The sequence below is a fragment of the Rousettus aegyptiacus genome, unplaced genomic scaffold (assembly GCF_014176215.1).
Source record: "Rousettus aegyptiacus isolate mRouAeg1 unplaced genomic scaffold, mRouAeg1.p scaffold_m13_p_3, whole genome shotgun sequence".
In the NCBI taxonomy this organism is placed as follows: domain Eukaryota; kingdom Metazoa; phylum Chordata; class Mammalia; order Chiroptera; family Pteropodidae; genus Rousettus; species Rousettus aegyptiacus.
The window spans coordinates 165,711,156-165,731,840 of record NW_023416306.1 but is presented as its reverse complement, the minus strand read 5'-3'; the positions used below and the strand labels follow the sequence as shown (position 1 = coordinate 165,731,840).

Here is a 20,685-nt window from a genome sequence, read left to right as displayed (position 1 = left end):
GGCAGGACTTGAGGAGTGGCCGGCCTCGGTGGCTCTGTCCTGCCCGGGGGTGAGCCCCGGCCTTGGGGCATCACGCCGGGGGTCTCTATGGTGTGGCCTGCGCCTCCCCGGCCTTGGGGCATCATGCCGGGGGTCTCTGTGGTGTGGCCTGCGGCTCCCCGGCCTTGGGGCGTTGCACCTGGGGTCTCTGTGGTGTGGCCTGCGCCTCCCCGGCCTTGGGGCATCGCGCCGGGGGTCTCTGTGGTGTGGCCTGTGCCTCCCCCTCCCCCCCCGCGGCCTGAGTCCCGTGTGCGCGTGTGTCGGCAGCTGGACAAGATCGAGGGCGTGTTCGAGCGGCCGAGCGACGAGGTCATCCGGGGGCTGTCCCAGGCCCTGCGGCAGGCGCTGGGCGTGTCACTCTTCGGCATCGACATCATCATCAACAACCAGACGGGGCAGCACGCCGTCATCGACATCAACGCCTTCCCAGGTGAGCCGTGGGGACTGGTGTCCCGGGCGGGTGACAGGCCGGGTTCGTCCCTCGCTTTTCGTGGGGCCTGGGGTGCATACAGCCCCCTCTAAGCCTGAGCCCCACCTGTGAATAAGTGTCGGGGGGGAGTGAAGGAGTCCGTGCACCCAGCCGGGGAGCGCGCACAGTAGGCCCCCTCCACCTGCCTCGCCGACCCTGTGCCATCAGCACTGGCCCTCACTGGCCAAATCTCAGCCGACCCCTGGGCTCTTATAATTTTAAAGAGCTGAAAGGATGCTGGAGGGCAAACAGCCCCACAGGTTACGTGTCGGGTACCGAGGCCCTCGGAGGAAGTTCCCAGGCCACGCTGCAGACGGTGCTCCCTGGGGCCGGGCGCCTGCCCCCGTCGTCTCCTGGAGCCCTGAACTGGCAGAAGCACATGCCGGGCCCTGTGGGCCTGCTGGCACGACCCGGCTCTGCCGAGTGCCCCTCAGATCTTGCCACAGCGAGGGGTGGGGCACACCACCCTGTGGGAGGTGCTCGGTGGGGGTGTCTGCAGGGTGCGAGGAAGCCCTCGTGCACAGGGGGCACTCGTACGGCATGAGGCCGTGGGCCGGACGCTGGACGCGTGTGTCGCGTGTCCAGTCCTCCGACCCCCTCCCCGTACGCCTCGGAGAACACGCAAGTCGGGCCCAGCCAGCATCGCAGCTCGCAGCCAAGGAAGTCGGGCCTCGGAGGAGCCGCTGGCTCCTTCAGTCATTCAGTTGACATTTTTCAAGGGCCCCGGGGCCGGGGTGCAGCATGAGCACAGCTTTCGGGGCCTTGCCCTCAGAGGGAGAATGGGGGTGCTTGGGGATCCTGCATGAGGCGGCGACGTCTGAGCCGAGCTGCGGGGGGGGAGGAGCCTGCCCGTGTGTCCCTCACGCCCACCCCCACGAGGGCGTGCAGGCCGTTCAGAGGAGGGACAGTCACTGAGCCAGCAGGGGTGGGCGGCTTCTCCCAGGGAGGCCCAGAGGGGCCCGCAGCGATGGGGCTGAGCCTGGCGGGTGCTGGTGAGGGAAGGCCCGAGAGCAGGGCGTGGCACCCAGCGCCCCGAGGAGGCGGCGTCCGTCTCTGGGGACCGAGGAGATGGTGTTTGCGTAGCCTGGTCCCCAGCTGGGCCCTGCAGTGCTAGTTTACCTCTCAGCCGTGTCTCCAGGAGGACGGGGAGCTGCGGGCACCGCAGCAGGTCCGAGGGGCCTTCCCCGGCCTCCCGCCCGCCCCAGGCCTGCAGGCCGCACTAGGAAGGGCACCCGCCAGCCCTCCCCTGGGACTGCAGGGCGGTTGCCGAGGGAACGGCTCGTGTTCCTGGTGTTGGCCTGACGCGATCTCCAGCCCTCCTCCCTGCTGGTGTCTCTACCTGGAAACCCAGCAGCGCACCTGCTGGTGGCCTCCGAGGGGCCCAGGTCGCCCCGCCTTCCCCCAGCCCCACAGCTAAGAGAAGCCCCAGTCCTGGGGGGTGGGAGGGCCGGCACCACATGGTCTTCAAGGCACAGGCGGGACCAGGGGGCCTAGTGCAGGTCCTGGCTCTGCCACTTAGGAGTTCGGGTCCTCATCTGTAAAATGGGGTGCTCTGAGGGTCCCTCTCCCTGGGGCGGTAAAGATTCCGTGAGTTGGGGCCACTGCTTTGGGACCCTGGAGGGACACCAGCCGGAAGATTGTCACTGTCTCCATGCTCGTGCTCCACAGTCACAGTCTGCCTGGTGACAGCTTTGTTTGTTTGTTTGGGGGTTTGTTTTGTTTTTTTAACATCTTATTTTTTTAATTTTCTCCCTCCCCCTCCCTTCTGGTAACCACTAGTCCATTGTCCATGTCCACGAGTCTCCGTTTGTCCTGTTTATTTGCTGCTTTTAGGTTTATATCCCACGTGTAAGTGATGTCATGTGCTTTTCAGCCTTTTCTGTCTGGCTCATTTTGCTCAGTATGATTATTTCAGGGTCAGTCCATGTTGTTGCAAATGGCGCGTGTGTGTGTTTTTGGTTTTTGAGGCCAGTTACTTAGCTCACCTTATTTTGTTTCTTCATCTGTGAAACGGGGACAGAGCCGAGAAGAGGCGCGGGGTGCTGTGTGCGTGGAAGCACCACCCGCAGCCCCGCTTCCCCCAGTTTTAATATCGCGGGGACCTCTCCTTCCCCTTCTCGGCCTTGGGCTCCCTCAGAACCACAGCAGAACAAAGAAGAGTCAGAACAAGCGAGGCAGCCCCTGCCCGGGCCGGGCAGGCTTTTCTGTAGAAAGTATCGCCCATTCCCGAACCTTCGTTCCCACGGGCGCGTGCCGGCTGCTGCGAAGACCGTCCTAAGGGGTACGAGGGTGTCAGTCACCTCGGCGCCGGCCCCCTGTCGGTGGTGGGGTCGCGGCTGCGCGGAGCGGGGCGTGGGAGGAGCCCGGAGCCCCGCCCAGAGCAGACACGCTGGTCCTTGCCCGGGACGCCGGTCCTTGCCGGGGACTCCGGTCCTTGCCGGGGACACTGGTCCTTGCCCGGGATGCCGGTCCTTGTGGGGACACTGGTCCTTGCCGGGGACGCCGGTCCTTGCCCCGGACGCCGGTCCTTGCGGGGACGCGCTTCCCGTCCTGACCTCGCCCTCGCAGCGACGTGCCTGCTTCTCCTCCCTCCGAGTCGATTCCAGCAGGCGGGGGGCACGCGCCCAGCGTCACGGTGCTTTTGAAACAGTTCTCGGGGGTCAGCAGAATCCTTGCCCTACATCCTCGCCCCGCTCGGTGGGCGGCTCCCGGAGACGCGTCCGTGCGGGGGGCGCAGGCCCCAGGGGGGCTCCGGCGGCTCCTGTCCTGGCCCCGCTTCGTTAGGGGCAGCGGGCGTCGGCATGCGGTGGCCTCGTCTCCGGGGTGCCCCGTTTCTGCCTTTGGGCTTCGGGGCGCAGAGCATGCGGCACGAGCAGTGCCCCGCGGGCGTCCTGGGGGAGAGAAGGACTCCGGTTCCGGAAGCAGCCGCTGTTGCTCAGGCGTCACCCTCGTCCCAGCCGGCCTGGTGGTGCCGGCTGCAGCGCCCCGGACACCTGAAGTAGCTGAGGCCGGGCCACGTGGCAGCGAGGGGTGTTCGTGACTCAGAATGTGAGGAGTGGGCCTTTGGGGCCGCCACCTCCAGTCATGCCACACCCCCGCTCCATGGCATCGTTCCATGTTGGGTGGGTGAGGCTGCGCCCGAGCCGGGCAGGGCGGCGAGTATGGCCTCATCAGCAAGTTCTCCAGCTTCTTGCGCTCTGGCGGCAGCGAATCAAGCACCAGCCCCGGGGGGCCACGGGCACCCTGCTTGGAGTCCAGGCTGTGGCTTCCCTCACCCCTCCTGAGCCTGTTTTCTCTGTATGTCACGAAAGGCTCTGCCTTCGGTCCTGTGGGTCCCTTAGTCCCCACGGCCCCTTCTCTGCCCCCATGCCCAGGGCCCAGCGCCGCTTCACCTGGCTGAGCACCGCGCGCTGTCTGTCTGTCCTCCCCACAGGCTACGAGGGTGTAAGCGAGTTCTTCACAGACCTGCTGAACCACATCGCCACCGTGCTGCAGGGCCAGAGCGCAGGCGCGGCGGCCGCGGGGGGCGCGGCGCCCCTGCGGCACAGCAGGCTCCTGGCGGAGCAGGCGGACAGCCTGGCGGGCGAGCGGACGTGCAGCGCCAGCCCCGGCTGCTGCGGCAGCATGAGGGGCCAGGACCCGCCCTGGGCGGCGGAGGTGGACGCGGCCGGCGTGGGTGCGGGCGGCACCGCCAAGCTGCCCCACCAGAGACTCGGCTGCACCGCCGCCGTGTCGCCCAGCTTCCAGCAGCACTGTGTGGCTTCGCTGGCCACCAAGGCCTCGTCCCAGTAGCCACGGAGCCCAGGACCCAGAGGGCGGCGTGGGCCACGGAGCACACCCACCGGGCGAGCGGCTCCCAGCGGTGACATCCTACTAAGAATTCCCAACAGTCTGATTTTTTTTTTTTTTAATCTTTAACCTGATTTTCTGATGTCATGATCTAGATGAGGGGTGGGAGGGGGCAGAAGGAAAAGAACCCCAGTGGTCCAGCCTCATGGAAAGGGGACATCCTGCCGAATTCCTGCTGTGCGGATCTCTTCACGGAGTTTACACACGCTTGTGTTTTCAACACTAGGTCTGAATGTGAGGAGGGGTGTGTGTGTGTGTGTGGTTGCCGTGTGTGTGTGAGTGTGTGTGCACATTCATGTCTGTTGATCTCGATGGCTGCTGTGGACCAGGCCTTGGGGACCCTGGAGGGGGCCGCCCCTGGTCAGGCTCTTGGCGCTGAACAGAGCAAGTGGAAGGTTCCCCTTCTTTCTTCTCCAAGCCTCCCTCCCCCCACCCCCAGGCGTGCCCCTGAGCCGTTTCCCGTTTCCCCTTCCTCCGGCCACCTCGCAGCTTCGCGAGGGGTGCGGCCTGAGACCACCGGCGTGCAGCTGTCTGTCCCGAAAGCGTGAGCCGAGGAGCGAGAGGCCGCCGTGTCCTGGTTCCATGCCTGCTTCCCGGGAGCTCACGGAAGGGAAGGACAAGGAAGCTTCCCAGGGGACACCAGGGCCCTGGGTTGCTACCTCTCTCCACGTCCAACTCCCAGGAGCCCACCCGGCCCCTCTCCACGTGTCACGTGCAGCCCTGCACGGGGGCCTCCTTCCCTGACCAGGCCCTGCTGCCCTCCGGGCCCTGGGAGGAGGCTGCCCGGTCGGGGCCCCCGGGCTGATCCCACCTGTGCCAAGGATTCATGCCATGACTTTGGGCAAATCATTTCGAGAGTCACCGGACCTCTGCGTCCTCGTCTCTGACGGGCAGTTGAGACCAGAGAACTCTGAAGGGTGGGCTTGACGCCTCAGCCCCTGCCATGCAGCCTCCCGCTCTGCGAAGCCAACCGGACGAGCCTTCCCTTGGCATCAGGGCGGTTCGGGGCCCCCTTCCCAGGCAGACGGAGGCTGCCCGTACATTTCACCCATGTCCATACCTGTCCAGTCCACCCTTTCCCAGTGGCCAGTCCACCCGTCCCGTATTCACTGCAGGCCCCAAGCACTGAGCCAGCCAGATGCTAGGGAGCAGCATTCCCAGAGGTGAGAGAGCAGGATACCCTGTCCCCAGTTACGGTCACCCAGCCCCTCCCTGGTGGCAGCAGACAGGCCAGCAGCTGACTGTCATATCCCGAGGTCCAGGCAGGTTGGCAGCCCCCTTTTCAGAGAAGGGGAGCAGTGAGGGGCTTTGTCCTGGGACAGTGAGCGCTGGTGAGATGCAGAGGAACCCCTGAGCATCGTCTTGTGTCTTAAGATTCCATTTCACTTGAGAAAGAGGAAAAGACATGGACTGTCCCGAGTGGTCCAGGGAGGATGGGCCGAGAGAGGCTGCAGAGCTGGGCGCCTGGAGGGACCTTCAGGCCCGGCTCAGCGGGGCGTCGGGAGGTGGATGCGGCAGAACCGCCCGACTGTCCTGGACACCGAGGGCCGGCCGACTAACCGTGTTTACACGACTTGAGTGTTGAATCCCGATTATAATGTCTGTATCGTCACCTTCCCTTGTCTGTCCCCGAGCCCTAGGGACACAGGAGAGCGTGGCGGGCCTCTTGCACTGCTTTGTCTCCAAAATAAACTACTGAAATCAAACTGCATTTCACACGTGTTTGCCCAGTGTTGCTAAAAGTTTGTCATTCCCCCCGTCTTTTAATAAAATGGCTTTACCTTTTCAAATGAAATCCCAGTCCCGGTTTACCTCAAGAGCAGGCCAGGGCCCCTTGCCACACCGTGTTCCTGTGTCATGTGTCACCCGTCAGCCTTGCGCGCGTTAAAGAGTCCAGGCCTCAGTGACGTGGCGCGGTTGCTTTTTCCAGGAGTGGAGACCAAGGGGGGCAGGTTAGTTTCATAAAGGCCGGAGCTGCCAGGCGGTGGGGAAGGGGCGCGCCGCACTCGGGGTGTACACAGGCATCCCGGGCTGGGGGTCACCGTGCAGCAGTGGCGTCTCTGAAGGGGTTTAGGGACTGTGTCAGGGAGCCTGGTTGACAGGGACTGGACAGTGGTGAGGCATTAATGAGCACCCCTTCCCCTCCCCCTCCGCCTCCCCTGAATGTCACTCGGGTGCACACTGACCTATTTGGGTCCCAGGGCACTGTAGATTTGGTTTCCCCTCAAGCTTCGTTGTCACTGGCCTTGGGGTTTACATCAGGGAAAGACCCACTAAAACACACTTAGCCTTTGCAGCCTCTTCCCCAGGGCAGGTGTGCTCCTTGGGGACAGTCCCTGGGACCTTCAAGGGCTCGTGGAAAGGATCTGCGTCCGTGGTAACAGGCATGCAGGTGTGGTGGCCAGAGTCAGTCCTGCCGGCTTCATGACAAAAAGGTGGGACTCTTGTTCCCAAGCCTCTCTTTACCAGTTGGTGGGCACATCGGGGTCCGTGGCCCTGCAGCATCTGTCGTGGTGGTGGCTAGTGGCAGAGCCACGTTTTGGCTGAGGCCTTGGGGTAGGTTCCAAGGGTCCCGTGCGAGGTCTCCGTCCTGGGTGGCCAGCCTGGAGCAGAGGCCCTGGGCCAAGTTCTGCGTGTAGATGGTTTGATTGTGTAATGATGTGATCCTACAAACACTAAGCGCCAACTGAATGTGGGCCCTAGATGTCTGTTATCATGGACAGAGCCCAGCGGTGCCTCCCAAAGGAAGGTTTGTGCTGTTGGCATCATGGAGGGGTCGGGGTGTGCAGTGTCTGGCAGGCCAGGCTGGGCCTGAAGCCACTCAGCATCACCTGCAGGAGGCAGACGTAGCTGATGTCCCAAGGGGTCAGCTGGGCATCTTCGAAGTGTGCCCACCTATGCTTTTAATCCTATCAATGAAGGTGGAAACCTTGAAAATTATTTCCACTCTACCCAGAGGACTGCCAAGTGGGCTTTATGGGAGGTTGAAGGACCCTGGCAGGTAACAGCTGTTATCTGTCCTTGACCTCGCCTGGAAGACTGGCCCTCGGCTTGGGCGCTCACATTGGCCACTGGCAGCAGAAGGACAGTGAATGGCTTCGCTGATGTTCCCGGGGGTTGCATCTGCCCTCTGTCCTCTGTCCCCTAGAAACTGATCCTTCACCCAGTGAGATCCCCAACAGCCCCGCTCCTCAGGCCATGGCTCGAGGGCCCCCAAGCTGCAGGCACCTTGCGCTGGGTGCCGACCATACAGCAGGAGCGTGGACCCTGCCCTACACACGGGTCCTTGACAGACAGCCTGGGCTGCTCCCTCCTTGCTCGGCCAGGCCACACCCTGAACTGTGCACACCCGCCCCGCCTGTGCCTGAGTTGGTGTGATACGCGCACACGCACACGTGCACACATGCGCGCACACATCCACTGTTGCGAGGAGAGCTGGCTTCTCACAGAAGCCCCGGGCCCTCGTCCTTTCAATCTGGGCCCCACCAGACCCCATGGGACCTTTTCCAGAAGCGTCTGCATATTTCTCCTTTACTTCAAGAGTGTCCAAGACCTGGCACCCTGGAGGGACTGTTCCTTGGCACCACCTGGCCTCCTCGAAGGCTTCAAATGGGGTCGGACCCCTCCGAATTCAGCATGATTTCTCTCAAAAGGCTTCTCGCATAGGGATTCGCTATGTTGGCAGCTCCCAGTATAGGGCCGACACCTGTGCTTTGTGAAAAATGCTGTTTGCCTCAACCATGTTCATGAGCGGTGTTTACCAGAACCCCAGGCCACCTGCTCCTTACTCTGTGCCTATATGTATACACAATGCCCCTACGAACAAATACACTGTATGTAAGAGGGCGGCTTCTGTACGCCAAGAACCTTTACCCACTGGCTCTTTTGAGTTGGTTGCATGTTTGTTTCATGATCATAGGACAGTGCAGGTGGCTGTCTTTGGGGTGGGTTACATCAGGGACAAGATGCCCCGTGTTCTCTGCTAACTAGTGCTGGTGGCGGATGTTTGGAAAACAGCGTTACGTTTGTTTCTGTAACTGTTGGGGTTGGAGTGTAAACCTGTTTCTCTGAAACGTGAAGAAATAAACACCTCGCACCGGGTCCTCGGAGGGTGTCCTGTGCTCCAGGGGCGGGGCATCAGTGGGCAGCCCCCTCGTCGGCCTCACCTGAGAGGCCTAGACTTGCTGAGACCCCTCAAACAACTCGTCGTCGTCGTCATGGTTTTCTGATCCAGGCTGTTTGGGCCTCTCGAATCCCCATCGTGGTCTGATGAGGTGATAGCAAATATTACCCCCGTTTTATAGGTGAGGAAACTGAGGCTGCAGGAGAGCCAGAAACAGTGGCCCGAGCTGTGCAGCTAGGTCAGGGACCCCAGCCCCAGTTCAACGTCAAAACCCACGTTTGCGGGCGGTGGCCTTCTTTGAAGCCAGGGCTTGTCCTGGCCATGTCTGCATGCCTGGGCCTATGCGGTCCACACCAGCCCCTCACAAATGTTTGCTGAACCACTGGTTGGCCCTGACGCTCAGCTGGTCCACGCCAGTCCAGTGCACCAGCCCGGTCCCTTCTGATTGTGCAATCCTGCCGTCACCATAGCTCAGTGTTGCAGGCATCACACCTGCCTGTGACTGATGAGTCCTTTCACCTTGTGAGCCTCAGCGCCATCATCCTCAGGCCCGAGACTGAGACGTGCCGTGTTCTAGTCAACCCTGCAAGAACCTTGGATGCCCCAGAGTCCCGTGTACGTACCAGGTCAGGGGGTGGCAGATTTACGCCGAGGGGGCCTGTGGCCTTGGTGGCCGGCACTCCCCTAGGCCTGGCAGGCCTCTTCCCAGCACCACGGGGAACAGAAGCTGTTCCCCAAACTGGCCCAGCTCAGGTGCGACTGGGATATGGGAAAGAGGGGAGAAGGAACCGGGGAGCCTTTTGCATGTGTCAATCCCTACACACTTCGAAGCAGATGTCAGCACCCCATTTTACAGATGTGAAAAATGATCCTTGGAGGTACAAAGTCACTTGCCCAAGGTCCCATGGCTAGAAAGTGGCCCAGAAAGGAGTTGCCCCAGGGGGACTGGACCTCCCCTTGTCCCCTTCCCTGAATCCCATCCATTGTACCCCACTGAGCCAAGAGGGGTCAAGTTTAAAGAAACAGGAAAGAGCCCAGAGCAGATTTATTTTCCTTTGATAAGTTTTGTAGAGAATATTACAGTCAGGAGTTCTCAGCTTTCACCAAAAGATCAGAAAGTTACTGCAGTTGTGTCCAATAGCTCTGAAACTTCTAGAAAGCTTCCTGTGTTCAGAGAGAGGATAATCTTTTAAAGTCATGGGGTCTGCCCTGCAGAGGGGCGTTACAGGGGTCAAGAGCAGGAGGAAAGGAGCATGGGGGCAGCAGGGCAGCCTGGGCTCGGGCAGGCTGGGGCCACCTCCCTACTGGAAGCAGCGCCCAGGCCGGCTGGCCAGGACCTGCACAGGGGACAACAGAGCCAGGACCGCCGGGCACCTCGGGGCCCTGGCCGGTGGGGCTGGCCGGCGCCTCAGCCCTGCCGCAGGGCCTGCAGCTGGCGAGCCACCTTCTCCAGCTCTGCCTCGATGGCCGACAGGCTCTCCAGCTCCTGGTCCTAGGAGAGAACATCGAGGGTCATGCAGGGACCGGCCCAGGGGGTCTGCGCCTGCACCATAGAGTATGCGGCCAGACTCGCTGTGTGGCCTCAGGTACGTAACTTCGCCTCTCTGAGCCTCAGGGGCCTCTGCATACGGGGACAGCGATGCTGTCCTGCTGGGCTGCTCTGAGGAGTATTGTGCCCTGACCCCACACTGCCCCTCGCAGCCTCTCATTGGGCCCGCTGCCTCCCGAATGGCTCCAGGCAGGAACCCGGAAAATGAAACCTCTGGTGCCCCTTGGAGTTCCTTCCAGCCCCCGACACCCCGGGCCCAGGCTGTGACGACGGCTGCCAGGGCGCGGCCAGGCCTGGGCTTCCTGTCTGCCGCAGACCGCCCTACCTGAGCGGCCACGGGCCTGTGACACAGGTTGGAGGGTGTGCCTTGTAGCTACCCGCCCGGGGCTGGGCCTCAATCCCCTGTCCTAGTCAGAGGGGAGCCCTGGTTGGCAGGGTGGTGCCGGGGCACGTTCTGTGAGCCCTGTTCTGTGCCCCGGCCTCCGGAAGCTTCCAGCCCCCCAGGGCTGGGACTGATGCCCAGGGTTGGAGATCTGAGAGAAGAGACCTGGGGCCAGCGTCCCAGCCCCCCATATGGCCCGGGTTCCCACTGGGCACTGACACCTGAATCACAGACCCCCCCAAGGCCTCCTCTAGCTCCAGGTTGTGTTGCCAGCCTGCTGGGGACCCCAGATCCCACACCATCCCCTGCCGTGGGGCTACATCTCTATATCCCACTGAGCTTCCCAAGTTGCTCTGGGCACAGCCAGGATTTCAAAGCTTGCATGTGTTCTGGTTATGATAACGAGGTGAGCAGAAAGGGCTCCTTACCCCCATTTCACAAATGGGGGAACCGCTAGGGCTCAGGGAAGGAATGACCTGTCCAAGACCACACAGCTAGGAGGCAGAACCCAGGTTTTCCCCTGCTTCCCCCACCCAGTCACCGCCAGGCCAGTGGTCCGGGGGGCCCTGCCCCTGCCCACTCTGCCACCGAGGGCGGGAGGCAGGGCCTGAACTTGGGAGAGGAGGATGTGCCTGAGCTGTCTGGGGTCCAGGAAGGGACCTGCTGGACCAACTGCAGGGTCTTCCCAGGACGCCATGTCCCCTCCTCTCATGCCCTCCCAGCTCTTGGGGCCAGTGGTGCCCTAGGCTTGGACCCCCCAATGGCCAGTCCCTGCTGGGTCCTTCGGTCTCCAAGCTCTCTCCCTCCAGAGCTTTGGGCTCCACCGTCATTCCCTCGCCCTGCTCCGGATCCCGCAGAGGCTCCATGTTGCCTGTAGGACAGAGTCCCCAGCCAGAGCCTCCACGGACCAGCCCAGCATCCCACGCCTCCAGCTTCCACACGCTGATCTGGTCACTTCGGGTCTCCTGTCTGCCTGCTGACCCACTTTCCTGGGTGCCCTCTGCGAGCCAGGGTTCACTCTCCTCCCAGTCTGACACACCCTTCCCCGCCCCCCCACCCTTTCCCAGCTCTGACTCAAATCCAGGCCTCCAGGGGAAAGTCCAAGGGCCCCCTGTCGGAGTGCCTCTCCAGTCCCAGACCCCAGGGAGACCATGGCCACTCCCCGGGGCAGGGGCTGCACGTGGGTGCGGCTGTCCCCGCAGCCGGGCCCACCGCCTCGAGGCCTGGCCCGGGGCTTCCTCCCGCCCCACACCAACCTCCGGCCTGCGGGTGGCGCTGCCCTCCTCCTCCTTCTTCTCCTCCGGGTAGCTGCGCACCGGGAGGGGCAGGCCCGCCTCCGCGCTGTCCTCGCGGGAGGACGGGCTCCAGCCCTGTGGCAGCGGCACCCCTGGGCCCCCGAAGTCGTAGGTCTGGGCCCGGAAGGAGAGCTTCATGGAGCGGTCAGGGTCCTCCTCCTCGTCCTCCCGCTCCAGCCGCTTCTCGGCCGTCAGCTCCTTGGCCAGCTTGACACCCTCCCACTCCTTGGCGAGCTGCTCCTCCGCCTCCTGCTCCAGCGTCCTGCTCTTCCCATCCCGGAAGGGGCCTCGGGCGGCCCTCGCCGTCTCCTCGTTGTCCTGCCTTGGCCTCGTGTGCTTCCCCTTCCCCTTGGGGGGCTGAGGAAGCTCAGCCCCAGTCTTCCTGGCTCCATCCGCGGCCAGAGCCTCGGACCAACCTGGAGCAGGTGGTGGACAAGAGCAGATGAGGGAGGGAGGGTCACCTTTCCCAGTCCCTGCCACTCCCCAGGGACCTCTCTGTGGCCACCGTTGGACCACAGACCCTGCGCCTGGAGCTCAGCCTCTCCGCAATGGATTCTGCTTAGAGGGAAAAAGCCATCTTCACACCAGGCTTTCCAGGACCCTCAAAGCTCAGGGGCGTGGGTTGGCCGGAGCCGGCCTCTTCCTTTAGCCCTCCCACCCCAGAAGCCCCCGACTCAAGGGTCACTTAGCTGTGCAGAGAGGAAAGACTCTGACGAGCCCCTTATGGGGAGCCAGGGTCCCTCTTAAACCCTGGTTAAAGCTGACAGCTGTCCCCAGACAAGCCTGTTTCCACCTGTCATGCTGACCCTCTATTCCCAAAGCCTCAGTGGTTCCCCCATTTGTGAAATGCAGGTAAGGAGTCCCACCCGCCTTGCAAAGCCCCTCTAGCTTCCTGGGGTGGGGAAGACGGGCTCCGTGGAGTAGTGGAGATGCATGGTTTTGGAGTCAGACGAACCTGGGTTGGGATCTCAGCTTTTACTACAAATCAGCTGTGTGACCTTGGCAAAATTACTTAACCTCTCTGAGCCTCCGTTTCCGATCTGAAAATGGAGATAATACCTATTTCGGGGTGGTTGTGAAGGGGGAATGAGATTGTGGGTGTGGTGCCCCTCCCGTCTGTCCCCTTCTCTCCTAGCGACTTGTCGAGGTCTCAGACATCATACTTACTCTCACCCCTCTGCGTCTCCTTGTGGCCGAGGCTCGGGTGCGGGTTAAGGACTGTGGTGGGGCCTTTTTCCTCAGAGGCGGCCTTCTCTCCAGCCTCTGCGTCCTCCTCGTCCTCTTCGCTCTTCGCCTGCTGCCCTTGCTCTGCACCCAGGCCCTTCTCTCTGTCCACCAGGCCCTGGGCAGGGCCCTCCCTGTCCTCCTTGGCTTGTGGGCTCGGGCGTGTCTGGCTGGGGAGGCTGGCTGGAGGGCGGGTGTTGGCGGCCTCCTCTCCCGCTGGGGCCTGGCTGTCCTCCTCGACCTCGGCCCCTGGCCCAGGCTCTGGGGAGGCCTCAGGCCTGGCTCCATCCGTGTGTTCACCCTTCTTCTCCGCCTCATGAGAATCCTCTCTTTCCTCCTCAGCATCCTTGGAGGATGCCGCTTCTGTCCCCTCTGCAGAAACGAGATAGCAAAGTCAGACCCCAAGGACCAGGCTGCACATAGCGTCTCCCCAGAGCCCCAGTTCAGATCTTCTCCACTGTGCATCTTCACCCCTAGCCCAAGACCACCGTGACAGGTGGAGCTGCCCTCTCGGCATCTGGACTTGACGTGGTCACAATTGGGCTGCATTTCTTTCTTTGTAATTCTACCTCTTAAAGAAGCATGTGATTTAAAAAAAAAAAAAAAAAAAAAAAGACCTTGAAAATTACCCCAGAAGGTAGAGCCCTGAACTGAAAGTTAGGACATCAGCCAAATCTGTGCGATCTTGGGCAAGTCCCTTAACGTCTCTGTGTAAGAGGCATCGTTACCGTGACTTCATTCTTCCCTCCACATGGGGCTTTTCTGTCTTGAGTATCTGGTGAAAATGCCCAATTCCTCAGTATTTGCAGGGTTTCATTAAAAGGAATTTTCTTTAGACTAGTGGTTACCAGAGGGTAGGGGGCAGAGGAGGAAGGGGGAGGTAGACAGGGTGAAGGGGGTCAAACATATGGTCACAGAAAGAAATCTAACTATGGGCGGTGAACACACAGTGTAGAAATATATACGCCTCACTGTTAAAGTGTAGAGCTGAAACTTATTGGATTCAGTTAACCACTGTCACCATAAAAAAAAATTAATTAAAATAAATTTTAAAAAAAAAGACATTTTCTTGTGGCTGCCTTGAAGAGAGCCTTTTAACTAGCGAAAGTCCTTCCCGTCACTAGAATGGTGACTGTTGAACGAACAGGGTCTGGTACACCCGACCCTTTGACTCCAGGTATAAACTCTTCCATCCCGTTTACAGAAACTCAAACGGATTCTCAGAAAGGCGAGGAGACCTGTCCGCGCTCACACAGTCTGTAGGCTTGAAACCAAACTTCATATTCCAAGTACGGGGTGCTCTTTGCGCTGACACATGGCTGCTCCCTTTATTAAAAATTACACACACACACACACACACACACACACACACACACTACTCCCCCACCCACAGCCCCTGGCAGACGCCCACAGCCATCCAGACACTTTCCCATGGGCCAGCTTGTGGGATGCTGTGGCCCACGCATCCACTAGGGTGACAACCCAGGCCAACACGGGGTCACCTGGGCCATGGGGCAAGCATCCCCTCTCAGTCCAAGATGGAAGACCACTGAGATCTGGGCTCCTGGGGTGTCAGGAACCGATCGGGGGCTTCGGAGTGAGACAGAACCAGATTCACAGCTCCAGTTATGCCTAGGACAAGGTACTTAACTTCTCTGAGCCTCAGTTTCCCCGCTTTGTAAATGGAAGGAAACGATAGCTACCTTACAGGGTGTGAAGGAGGGACCCCTGACTCCCAGGAACCCAGTTACCGCCTCCTCCCTCCCCTGCTCTCCAGACCGGCCAGCACTGACCCTTGAGCTCGGCCTGGCGGTTCTGCTTCTCCAGGACCTCTGAGAGTTCTTCCTCAAAACTGCTCGTTTTCTTCTGCTGCTGCGCCCTCTCCTTGGCACCTGGTGTGAGAACAGGAGAAAAAGTCCCGCTTGGTCTGAGCCGGCATATTTGTCGATGAGAGCGAAGGCCTCCATTTCCTCACCTGTACACTGGCACGTCACGTTCCAGCCCTGCCCAATGGGAGGCTGAGGGGGTGAGAGCCAGGGGGTGGGGGGTGGGGGGTTGGTTGTTCCTGCCCCTCCCAGCTGGGCCCCATCAGGTGGCCACACCACCTCTCCAGACGCAGTTTCTCACCTAGGTAATGAGAACAAGCCTTGCCTGCTCCCTCACAGAGCAACGAAGGCTCAGAGGGAGCAAAGGGTCCCAGGGGTGGAGGCAGAGAGTGGGGGCCCCTCGGGACCTGGCTGGTAGCTATGGGACTCTGCAGCAGGAGGTAACAGTGACTGTTTGTCCTCTCCAGGAAACCCCTGCTTGCCCTGGACCCCATAAATCCAGGCCCTTGGGAGAAAGCTAAGCATGTGCCTACATCCAAGCCCAGGGTTGGCACCTGCCGCCATGATCCAGAGACCCCTCTCCATGCATCAGCCTGAGGCTGCCGCTGTCCTCACAGGTGCCCAGTTCCTGATGATGGTGCCTTACCCGGGCCAGTTCTGCAGCTGGTGATTCCCTCCACCACCCACGATAGGAGTTCGAGGAATGGCCAAAGGAGCCTCACACAGTGGTTGTGAGCAAGGGAGTATGCCTGGCAGAGATTCCTTCTGCCACCTAGTCTCGAATGTGCCTCACTGCAATGGCTGAAGTCCTGAGACCATGGGGTATTGAGAGCTGCATCTCATCTTGGCATGTCCCTAACTCACAGTGTGACCTTGACCCTCAACCTCTCTGGGCCTTGATCTCTTTAACAATATTGATGGCATGTTGGAACAGGTGGTGTGGAAAACCCACCTTTCCACTCTCTAATTGAAAGAAAATAAATGAGTTTTGAAGAGAAACAGGACCCGCTTGACCTTCCACCCTGATTTCCTGACTCTCAGGCACTGGAATGTACCCAGATTCATGGGCAGTGGCTGGAAATACCTTGGAGAACAAGATCTTGGAGCTCTTTCAGCAAATTCTGATGGCGCAGGATTGAGAGGATCCGTTCATCTGCAATGAAGGAGAGTCTTTATGGGTCATTTCCAGAGGACAGCCGAGAAAGATTGCCATCAATATTTTCAGCTGAGCGCAGGGCTTTATTCTGGAAACTCAAAGTCTGGGTGACAGCAGCAAGATTGGGTCTCGAGATAATACTTGCGAAATGACCTCCTTTCCAAGGTGTCAGTCAGTTTACTACATCAGAAAGGTCAGCCACTGCCCCAGCACCCAGATCTTGCCCGAGAGATGCCAGCCCTGAGGCGAGGTAGGGGTGTCTCCAAACACAGCACATCTCCCCATCGCCAGGCTTTGGCTGTACTGTCTACTCCACCTGGAGTATTTTTTCATCATTTTTCTACCTGTTGGTTTCCAACTTTTCTCTTAACGCCCAACCCGCAACGTTAACGTTTTGACCATCGAAAAGCTGGTCAAACTTGACCGCCTGCTTGGCAAAGCTTTGTCCTTCTCGTGCCCACCCACAGTGCTTCTGTATTCATCGCATATCTACAGGGTGTCCACCAGCAGCTGTTCCTGGCACTGGGGACAAATCACATAAAATCCTTGTCCACGGGGAGCCGCATTCGGGTGGCTTGCTGTCCCAGCCCTGATTTGAATCCTAGCTGATCGTATTCATATCTGTCCCCTCTGCTAGTCTGTAAGCTCCAGGTGCACAGAGCCTCTGATCCTTTCACCTTCCTGTACCACTCAGACTGCAGCACACCTGGACAAGGCAGGTACTTGGTCGGTGACTGTTGAATTAAATTTTTGATTCCATCGAAAGCCATACACCCATGTCCTAGCCTCCCAGTCCAGCAGGCAGTAGCCGCTCACCCCCAGCCTGACCCATACCTCCTCGGAGTGTCTCGAAACACTCTTTGCTCACAGGCATGGGGCTGGGCTTGGAGAGCGTGTCAGAGATGACCTCAACGATGCACTTCATCACCTGGGAAGAGAGTGGGGTAGGTTGGGGCTGGTTCGGGCTTGGGAGTCAGCCTCTGGAGGCTCCAGTGCAAATTTCTAATGAGGACATAAGGGCATTTGCTTCTGTCTTCAGCAGTCCATGGATGCCTGGCTCAGGAGCACAGCTCTGCTCTCCCAGCCAGACAATAATAGCAATGGTACAAAACAAATAAACAAACCCATACATAGTGCTTATCATGGGCCAAGCACTCCAATCTCCTTACTAGGAGGAGCCCCTCTGAGGTGAGGGTGGGTCCCTGGTACCTTCGCATCCCCAAGCATTTTTCTAAAGATGAGGGAGCTGCTCTGGGCATCAGACATATGTCTTGCACAAGTACTTAGGTCGTGTAGATGTGCAAAAGGTCAGCTATCTCCAGGAAGCCTTTCTGAGCCACCTGGGGAGAGCTTAGACCTTCCCTGGCTCCACCCTATCCAGAAAAAAGACTTGGATCACTGTCTCCCAATATCCATGGTGTTGTCACATGAAGGGAGTGACAGCTATGGGTCCATATTCATCCCGAGAATGAATCCCCTGGCTGGATATGGGCACACATCGCCTGCATCTGGGGGCCCATCCCAGGCCAGCAGCTGCCATATCTCTGAAAGTCTTGTCCCCTGCCCCCAGCGGGGTGCTGTGGATAATCGGGCATGTGATGAGTGAAGGTGGTGCCAACTGTAGTGTGGTTTCCTACCTGTGCTGTCCTGGGTATGCAACTTGACCTACCTGAGCCTCAGTTTCCTTATTTGTAAAATGGGAGTGAGAAGAACTTCCCAACTCCCCTCCTCGGGTGATAAGGCACAGATTGGAAAACATTCTATAAAGCATGAAGCGCCACACACGCCCAGGGAAGAACACACGGCTCCCAACCTGCTTTGGCTGTCTGGAGCAGAGGAGCAGGAGGTGTCAAACGTGCATCAGGCAGGGCTGGTAGGGAGTGAGGGGGTGGAAGGCTGTGTGTATGGGGTGCCACGGCAACCCGTCCAAGGATCCAGGATGGCAAACTGGCACATAAGTTCTACAGTTGTCACAGCATCCTAGGATGGAGCATCCAGGTCTTAACCAACTGTGCTGGTGCCCCTGACCCCTGACTCCTGGGCATAATGTGGTGACCAAAATGTCTCCCATGAGGGACCCGGCAAGGAGGGCCCAGCAGCCTGTCCCCTGTGCCTCCCTGCAACCCCAGACCTTGCCCTGGGAATATCAGATAACCACCAGTCCAAGAGGGCAGATTCTAGAAAGAGGAATTGTATGCGAGTCCTAAGTACAATGGGGAGATCAAGAAGGGAAGCTCTAGAAATAAAAGTGCCCATTTACTGAGGACCTCGTACCTGCCAGGTACCTCACATCTATGATTCCTACTTCTCACAACTCCCCTTGAGAGGGAAGCTCAGAGAAGGTGAGGGATTTCCCCAAGATCACACTGCTACAGTTAATGGTAGAGGTTTAAATACAGACCTATCTACAACTAAAGAATAGAAAATATGATTGAGCAAGTTGAGGTTAAAATTGCTTTGATGCTTTGGGCTTTAACCATAACCTTTCTGGAATGGAAGAAAATAGCTCCTGGAAAGTAGAAATTCTTTGACTCTCAAGTGGCAGTATCTGTGAGCACCAGAGACTAGAAAAACAGCCTCAGCTCAGATATGAATGAATTTCAAGCATACATCCAACATAGGGTGTCTCTTGCTGGCTACAGAACCCCACACTAGTGTCTCCTAAGTCCCCTTCCTGGGTGACATACACCCTCCGTGCTAACTGGCTGGGACCCTGAGTGCAGAAGCCATGACTGAGAATGTTTCTAAATGTGCCCCTTTGGGAAAACTAGGATTTGAGTGCCTGTGGGATGTGTGTGTGTGTGGCGGGGGGGGGGGGGGGTATTGCTGGCAGAGCCTTGGGGGGAGGGAAAAAGCCAAAGGGGAGGCCAGAGTCAGGCAGGTGAAGGACATTCTCAAAGGTCTGTGGACAACCACAGAGAAGTCACCCCCGGCAGCCCTTGGTGAGCATGCCAGATTCGAAATGTTCAAGACAGTGGGCCTGGCACCTCGGCCTGGCAGGCAAGACACAGGCCCCATCAAGCTGCACACTCGGCTCAGAGGAAGCTGGGAAAGTCCCCACAGCAGGATGGCAGGACAATCAAACAGTCTTTGATATCTTCTTTTGCAAGCTGTCCCCAGGCTCAGCAGCCGCAGTGCTGGCTTTTGGCTTTATGCCAAACTCACTCTGCAGCTGCCCAAGAACTGGCTGTGAGGCAGCCACTAGGGCCTCCTACCCCCCATCCTGGGGCATCCCGCACCTCTTCTTACCTCCGTGTCTCTTTTATCCATAGGGGTGTTCACAGGGAGGGCAATGACTGGGAAGAGAGAGAGAGAGAGCTTGGGTCACTCCTCTGTTCTGAGGGGAGGGCCCAGTGCTTCCTGAGTGGATTCATTGGGGGGTCTGTTAACCTCCGTGCTCCACCTCAAAACTGCCCCCACCCAAATGAGATGCTGGGGGGCGATTTTGTTTCTCTTTCCCGGCTGCTGCCCCCAGGGGGTGTCTCCCAGAGGCCGCACGGAAAGCCTTAACCCTTCCCTTTGGGAAAGCTCCTGCTCAGGACCGGGCTGAAGGCAAATGTCGTGAAAACAAGGCCAAGGGCTGAATGGAGTTGGGGTCGGGGGAGAAGGCAGGGAGAGGGAGAGAGATCCCAGAGTCGAGGAAAAAGAGACGGAGGAGGGGGATTGTGAGAGACGATACTGAGAGGCAGAAGTCAAGGACGGAAAGACCGGGCCGAGCGGCAGAACAGAAAAGGGAGAGGGGCGAGAGGGGGAGCCGGCGGCAGCCCTCCCCTCTCCCCTAATGACCTTGGCCAGCCATGGCGTGGGGCCGGCGCTGGTCCTGATGCAGCCCAGACGCCGGGCCCAGACACGAGTGGAGGCACCAGGGGGCCCTGCCTCGCAGGGTCGGGAGTCGCGCCCAGAGTCCGGTCTGCGGGCTCTGGGCTGAGGACTCTTTGCGGGGTCAGGAGGGAGGCGGGGGCGCTGTCCGCGGTGCTGAAAACTGGCCGTGCCCGAGGGGAGCTGTGGAGCGGCGCGCGGCGCGGCGCGGAGCCTGGACTTCACGGCCGGCAGGACAAGCGCAGGCGAGGGCGGGCAGGGGGCGCCCAGGGCCCTCTCCCCCGAGACTCCGCGCTCGCTCACCTTGCCCGGCGCAGAGCAGAAGTGCCAGGACAGCGGCGGAGCGCATGACGAAGCCGGAGCGCCGAGCCGATGGCTGTCTGGGGCTGGGCGCAGCGGGCGCCCGGGAGAGGGGCGGCCGGACCCGCGGGGCGGGGCGGGCTACCGCGACGCTGGCGCGGGGATGGTGGGTCTCTGCGTGCGTCCGTCCGTCGGTCCGCCCAGCAGCCTTGCTGCACTGAGTTCGGACACTGCAGCAGCACCAGCAGCAGCAGGAGCAGCGCTCGCGCGCCCCGCTTATATATCCCCCAACCCCGGAAATGACGTCATCCGGCCGCCCCTGCCGCCTTCCCCACCGCTCTGGGGGTCCGGCCGCAGTTCCCTCCACTCCCAGCCTCACCCCTTGTGCCTCTGGCCCCCGCCGCTCACAGCTCGTGTGTTAGGTTACGAGGCGGGTATCTGGCTTCCGGGAGGTGGCGGGGAGGACTTGGCTGATCTTCCACCCCTCGACGGCTCCACCGACTGGCTGTGTGTCTGTGGGCAAGTCACCCCGGGTCTCTGGGCCTCAGGTTCCTCCCATGTGCGCTGAGGCCCCTTCCATTCCTAGCGCACCGCTCCGTGCTCCCTCTGCCCGGGGCTTTCCCTCTGATCTCAGGCTGGAAGTGTGCTCGCCAT

General features: G+C 59.9%; 2 protein-coding genes across 8 annotated transcripts in view; one reads left to right on the top strand and one right to left on the bottom strand.

Annotated features, from left to right (window-relative positions):
* ITPK1 (inositol-tetrakisphosphate 1-kinase) overlaps window positions 1-6,073 on the top strand; it is a 139,978-nt gene extending 133,905 nt beyond the window's left edge. For all 7 annotated transcript variants that reach the window (XM_016145468.2, XM_036238318.1, XM_036238316.1 and 4 more), the window contains 2 exons: window positions 307-469; window positions 3,942-6,073. In XM_016145468.2, the coding sequence (XP_016000954.2) occupies window positions 307-469; window positions 3,942-4,300 (522 nt within the window). In that variant the 3' untranslated portion in view covers window positions 4,301-6,073. The remainder of the gene's footprint in view (window positions 1-306; window positions 470-3,941) is intronic.
* A 3,434-nt stretch (window positions 6,074-9,507) lies between these two features.
* CHGA (chromogranin A) lies at window positions 9,508-20,297 on the bottom strand. The gene is made up of 8 exons (XM_016145467.2): window positions 20,035-20,297; window positions 19,162-19,208; window positions 16,747-16,840; window positions 15,841-15,909; window positions 14,724-14,822; window positions 12,874-13,302; window positions 11,668-12,122; window positions 9,508-9,972 (listed from the first exon to the last, which is right to left on the bottom strand). Exons 1-8 carry the CDS (start codon window positions 20,078-20,080, stop codon window positions 9,889-9,891), a joined length of 1,323 nt encoding a protein of 440 aa, XP_016000953.2. The 5' UTR covers window positions 20,081-20,297; the 3' UTR covers window positions 9,508-9,888.
* Window positions 20,298-20,685: the final 388 nt, after the last annotated feature.